Raw genomic sequence first — 6,937 nt, forward strand, 5'->3', positions numbered from 1 at the left:
ATGGCTTCCAGATCAGAGGAGGATCTCTGCTGTCCGGTCTGTCGGGAGGTCTTCAGAGATCCTGTTATTCTGTCATGTAGCCACAGCTTCTGTAAAGACTGTCTGAAGAGATGGTGGAGAGAGAGACCAACACACGAGTGTCCAGTTTGTAAGGAAATATCAGTTTATGATCCACCTTTATGTCTGGCTTTAAAGAACCTGTGTGAGTTGTTCTTACAGGAGAGAGATCAGAGAGCTTCAGAGGCTCTCTGCAGTCTGCACTCTGAGAAACTCAAACTCTTCTGTCTGGACCATCAGCAGCCAGTGTGTCACATCTGCAGAGACTCAGAAAAACACACCAATCACAGATTCAGACCCATCGATGAAGCGGCACAACAACACAAGAAGGAACTTCAGGAAACTCTGGAGCCCTTAAAGAAGAAGTTAAAGGTTTGTGAAGAAGTTCAAGTGAAGTTTGATCAAACAGCAGAACACATTAAGGTCCAGGCCCGACACACAGAGAGGCAGATTAAGGAGCAGTTTAAGAAGCTTCAGCAGTTTCTAGCAGAGGAAGAGGAGGCCAGGCTGGCTGCACTGAGGGAGGAAGAGGAGCAGAAGAGTGGGATGATGAAGGAGAAGATGGAGGCTCTGAGCAGAGAGATAGCAGCTCTTTCAGACACAGTCAGAGCCACAGAGGAGGAGCTGAGAGCTGAAGACGTCTCATTCCTGCACAACTACAAGGCTGCAGTGGAAAGAGTCCAGCGCTGCCCCCTGCTGGATGATCCACAGCTGCCCTCAGGAGCTCTGATAGACCAGGCCAAACACCTGGGCAACCTGACCTTCAACATCTGGAACAACATGAAGGACATGGTCTCCTACACTCCTCTCATTCTGGACCCAAACACTGCTCATCCAAACGTCATCCTGTCTGAAGATCTGACCAGTGTGAGATATGGAGGAGAGAAGCAGCAGCTTCCTGATAATCCAGAGAGGTTAAATGGATTAATCTTCTCAGTTCTGGGCTCTGAGGGCTTTAACTCAGGGACTCACAGCTGGGATGTTGAAGTTGGAGACAGTACAGGGTGGGCACTGGGTGTGTTGGAAGAGTCTGTGCAGAGGAAGGGAGTCATACTGTCTGGATTATGGAGAATATGGTTCTATCAAGGTAAATACTCAGCATGGTCACCATCAGCTCCTGTCACTGCTCTCTCAGTCCAGAAGAAGCTCCAGAGGATCAGAGTGAATCTGGACTGGAACAGAGGAAAGCTGTCGTTCTCTGATCCTGATACTAACACACACATACACACCTTCACACACACTTTCACTCACAGGATGTTTCCATACATTCAAACTGTTGGTAAAGTGAAGGTGTGTCCGTTGAAGGTGTCAGTGTCAGTGCAGCAGATGAGTTGAGGATGATGATGTTTCTAATGTTGTTTCCTGTCAGTGAGTTGAAGCTGTTAAACTGCAGCTGTCCTCCTGCTGCCTCGTTGTTCCTAAGCTCTTTGTTTCTCTTTTAGTTTCACTGTTTCTTTCTGTTTCTGCTGTCCACCTTTTCACATGGAAAATCATTTCACTGTTTCTCACTGAATGACTCCCCAAACTAGATTTGAAATTCTATCAAGTTTCTAATCATTCCAAGTGATTCATGTTTCTATTTGATGTGTAAATGGAGATGATTTAGTTTGCTGGGATATGGACTGACATGTGTTGAATGGGAGGAGCAGTTTGTTGTTGTCTTCTTGTCTGTTTATGACAACAATAAATATGTTGTTGAAACAATGATTCATGTTTAACTCCATATATGAAATGTTTCTGATCTTTGAATTCTGTTTGATTAAAGACTTTCTTCATGACACAAATGAGATTTCAGTGTATTAATAGAACTAAATAAGCTCAGAGTTGAAAGGCTGGAGTATTATGTACGTGCTTCACTGTCAGGATCTTCAGGGGGATTCAAAGGGAAACATCAAACTGCTGTAATGAGATAAACTAGTTGGGCTGAACACACTTATCTGTAGTTTGTCTCCATCCAGGATCATCAGAATATAATGAACATGTGTGAAGAGCCACAAAATGCTGCTGCCCTCTCAGCATGATGAGCTCCAGCCTTTGTTAGCAGGACAACAGGAAACATGAGACAACTTTCAGAGACAGTAACCAACTGTGGCCACAAGATGGCAGCAGCTGATCTGAGATCCTTTATTGGACAGAACGACTCTGCTCTGTGACGTCATCAGAGAGACGGCCTTCACTCTGATAGATCTGACGTCATGTCTGCACTGCGATGATGAAAGCTGATAAACACATTGTTATTGATCCATGAAATCACCTCTGTCCTCTCAAGTGTAGCTGTTTACAGAGCTGAAGAAGTCCTTCATCATCAAAACAGACAAACATGTATTTCCTGTATTAAGTGACGTCATCCTCACTCTGACCTCTTACATACATTCTGTTCAGTTTTCCTGCTGTAAGAAATAAACTGTGTGAAAATAGAAATGCAGGGAAACATCCATTAAGTGAACAAAGTCCAAAGAAATAAACTTGGACTGTTTTTTGAAGCCTAAATAAAATGTGAATAAACTTTATAGATACATTTGAAACCAGCTACTCTGTGACTTTACACACTCACACAGTAACAGAGCTGATTCCTGATTGGAGCAGCACAGAGTTAGTCTTCTTTTCTGGCTGTGGATTGGTTCGTCAGGATTTCCCCCTTTACAGGTTTAAAAACAATCTCTGTTTCTACATTTTTTGACCTCCTTCTTGTGTCTAAAGGTGAAGCAGCACCAGCCTCCTCTGATCCTCATGTTGTAGCTCTGTGTGTCCAGCAGGGGGCAGAACACCTCCAAACTGTGCCAGCAGCTCTCACTGTGAGCTCAGACGTTTGTGGACACTCAGTTTGTTTGAACATAGTAAATAATCAGAGCTTCTCACACTGTTTATGGGGACACCACCTGCCCGAGGGTGTACTGTGTCAGAGAGGTGGTGTATGGTGCTGGGTGTAGTCTCTCTGCTGGTTCACAGTTTTTACTGAGGAGCTGTGTTCATGTCAGGAAGGTTTCGTCTGATCACTGTGGTGCAGTTTGGTTTACTCTGTTTCTGAGTGTTTGTAGGATCAGTCTCTGCAGGTCACCTGATACCTGGCAGTGAAGTGTTTATGAATCAGCTCCGTCAGATTGAATCCAACAGAATAACATGTAAAACACTCCAGGGCTTTTACTCTGAAACTTTCTCCAGAGCTGTCTGGAGTTTTCTTACATTAAAATATTCTGGGATTACCAGACTGTCCACATCATGTGTCCTACAAAACTTTCATCCACAAATATACCCTGACATTAAACCCAAATAGATCTGAGAGCGAGTCATTAGTATCAGTACTGTGTGTGTGTGTGTGTGTGTGTGTGTGTGTGTGTGTGTGTGTGTGTGTGTGTGTGTGTGTGTGTGTGTGTGTGTGTGTGAGAGAGAGAGATATTCAGGTAACTTACTGGGTTACTGCACATGCTCACACCTTTTCAGCACAACAGGTGCAGTTTGGTGTTTTACTGCCTCCTGCTGGAACAATGATGGCAGCTCTCAAGACTTTATTAAGTGTGCCTATGCGAAGGCACACTTATTACTATTGCTCGGATTTATTATTGTGTGGATGCTTTAAGCATCCACACTATTGAGTTCCTGTTTCTCTTTATTCTTTATTGGGTGGATGCCGTAGGCATCCACACTATTGAGATCCTGTTTCTCTTTATTCTTTATCCTTTATTATTCTAGTTGCTCCGTTTCTTTGCCGCTTAACTACTCCCTCAGTTTTCAGCCGATTTTTACCATTCAAACTCTAAACTGTTCTGCTATTTCTGCTTTCGACTGCTATATCTTTTGGTACTTATTACTATTATACTTTTTAAAATATTACACTTTTTTCCTTTAATTTGTCCCATTGAAATGAATGGGAAACTTCTACAATTCTGCTAAAACTTGCTTGTCTTTGAAACTTAACTACTTCCTCATACTTTCACCTAGAAACTCCATTCAAACTTTAAAACGTTCTCAGATGATTGGGCTATTCCTGTGTGATTCAGCTTTTTCATATCTGTTACCGTTTTCATGTAATGACTCTTTAAGTTTTCAGTTACAACTTTGTGATTTTTCAGAAAATACATGTGTTGCTATGGTTGCTATGCAATTAACTCCCACTGCACACTCGTCCGTTCTGAATTTTCTCTTCATGTCTGAACAACTCCTTGCTACTCGCTCAATTTCCACTCAACTTCCACAAATTATACATCAAAACGTAGGTATTTTTGCTGGCTTTAAGACAGTGTCACTATAATTATTGTGAGAGTTACGTTTTTTTCACAATTTGCCTCGAAGTGACACATGGTCTAAAAACTCCCCATTCAAAGTCTATGGGGAGGTTGTGAAACTCAGAGCTGAAATACTGAAACTGAAGGCATTTTCAAATCGTCATATCTCCTTAACGAAGCAAAGTTAAGACATGAGGCTTGTCCCTGTATATCTTCAGACACTCCTGACACTCACAATTCAAGAATTATTTTCTCACCTATTACCGTTCTGAGATGAGTTAGACTTGTTTGAGGGGTGGAAATCTGTCCTCCTCTCATTTTTCAAATTCCGAAAATGAAGCCGTTTCTTCTCTCGTCATATCTCCGCGACGGAGATACAAAGAGCTATGTAAATCGCAGTCAAAGTACACCAAAGTCCGCTGATTCACCCAGTGCAAGAATTATGCTTCTATCCCACCTAGTTTTTGAGTTACACGACGTTTTGTAACTCCAAAAAACGGCGTTTTTCGCGTCTCACCGCGATCTAATTCTGACTCCTCATCACCCTTTTTTTCAAAGCGCCCGCCCCCTTAGAGGTGGCGCGATTGGTAATGACACCGCTCTTCAGACCAGAGGTCGTGGGTTCGATTCCACCTTGGCCCACATGTTTTTTTTTTAACTACAAATTTATACACTATCACAGACCGGTAATTCATATTGATAATTTATTACAATTCTGCAAAGTTTAATGATTTTAGCAGCTTTTCTAATATGGACCTCAGATTCTGGTTAACAGTCTATGGCAGAAATACATACAAGTACACAGCCTGATGAAGCAGACAGAAGCAGTACCTCTGATTGGTTCCGCAGTTTCACCTCTTATCAGCACAAATCTCACCCTCTTCTGCTGTTTTCACCTCTTTTCTGCTAATTTGAGCTTCTGTTCCACAGTGCACTCAGCCTCTTCTGCTGTTTTCATTAGAATTTTAAGCTTTTCCACCTTTTTTCAGTTACGTGAGAACCAGTTTGGCTCAATGAGTAGCTGAAAAATATCAGCCTCTTCTGCTGTTTTAGCAGGATTTCAGAGTTCAGCTTTTTCACTTGTTTTAAGCACAAATTTCAGTTTCTTTACCTCATTTCACAACAAAGTTCTTCCTCTTCACCTCTTTTCTGCTAATTTGAGCTGCTGCTCCACAGTGCACATTTTCCCTCTCATCATATCTTTGCTTGTGACCAGAACTCATTTGGCTCAGAGGGTAGGGCATCTGTCGTGAGACCCGGTGGCAGAGGTTCGAATCCTACCTGTGACAGCTGCTACACATGTTCACTGCTTGCATGCGCTCTGCTTTCTTGACACTCTCCAGTGTGTCATTACACATACAGCCATCTTCAGCAAGCACTTCTGCTTCTACACTTCTTTTCAACTCGGCTTTTTGCTTCTTTACCTCTTTTCAGCAGAAATTATTCCTCTTCACCTCTTTTCTGCTAATTAGAGCTCCTGCTCCACAGTGCACTTAGCCTCTTCTGCTGTTTTCATTAGAATTTTAAGCTTTTCCACCTTTTTTCAGTTACGTGAGAACCAGTTTGGCTCAGTGAGTAGCTGAAAAATATCAGCCTCTACTACTGTTTTAGCAGGATTTCAGAGTTCAGCTTTTTCACTTGTTTTAAGCACAAATTTCAGTTTCTTTACCTCATTTCACAACAAAGTTCTTCCTCTTCACCTCTTTTCTGCTAATTTGAGCTTCTGCTCCACAGTGCACATTTTCTCTCTCATCATATATTTGCTTGAGACCAGAACTCATTTGGCTCAGAGGGTAGGGCAGCTGCCGTGAGACCCGGGGGCAGAGTTTCGAATCCTACCTGTGACAGTTGCTACACATGTTCCCTGCTTGCATGCGCTCTGCTTTCTTGACACTCTCCAGTGTGTCATTACACATACAGCCATCTTCAGCAAGCACTTCTACACCTCTTTTCAACTCATCTTTTTGCTTCTTTACCTCTTTTCAGCAGAACTTCTTCTGATTCACCTCTTTTCTGCTAAATGTTTAGCCTTTTCACCTCTTATTAGCACAATACTAAGCAGCTTCTGCTAATTTCACCAGAATTGTCAGTCTCTCCACCTCTTCTTTGTAAGAATCAGTTTGGTCCAGTAAGGTGAGACGCCGCCTATAGATCAGAAAGGCCAGGTTCGAATCTCGCTCAGGGCAATGTTTTTTGTTTTTTCAACTTTTTCTGCTTTTTTCAGCAGAAATCTTCAGCGTAAGGCATCCACACAGCATTTTCGCAGGAAATGCAATTTTTTCTAGTTCTACTTTATTATTCCAGTTGCTTCCGTACACTTTTTGGCACTTAACTACTTCCACAATTTTCAGCCGATTTTCACCGTTCAAATTTTAAACTATTCTGCTATTTCTGCTAATGATCGCTATGACTTTTGCTATTTTTTGCTATTATACTTTTTAAAATATTCCACTTTTTTCCTTTAATTTGTCCCATTGAAATGAATGGGAAACTTCCAAAATTCTGCTAAATTTTGCTTGTTTTTGAAACTTAACTACTTCCTCATACTTTCACCTAGAACAACCATTCAAACTTTAAAATGTTCACAAATTATTGGGCTATTCATGTATGATTCAGCTTTTTCAAATCTTTTACCATTTTACTTTTATGCCTCTTAA

At 41.7% G+C, this 6,937-nt stretch overlaps 1 protein-coding gene across 1 annotated transcript; it reads left to right on the forward strand.

Moving 5' to 3' along the window:
• Positions 1 to 1,392, forward strand: LOC146635024 (nuclear factor 7, ovary-like). The gene has a single exon (XM_085344652.1). The coding sequence runs from the start codon at positions 1 to 3 to the stop codon at positions 1,390 to 1,392; it is 1,392 nt and encodes a 463-aa protein (XP_085200778.1).
• Positions 1,393 to 6,937: the final 5,545 nt, after the last annotated feature.

This window comes from Diplotaxodon limnothrissa, linkage group LG3, assembly GCF_057381915.1.
Source record: "Diplotaxodon limnothrissa isolate DT_005_m linkage group LG3, D_limnothrissa_male_GT1.1, whole genome shotgun sequence".
NCBI classification, from domain to species: domain Eukaryota; kingdom Metazoa; phylum Chordata; class Actinopteri; order Cichliformes; family Cichlidae; genus Diplotaxodon; species Diplotaxodon limnothrissa.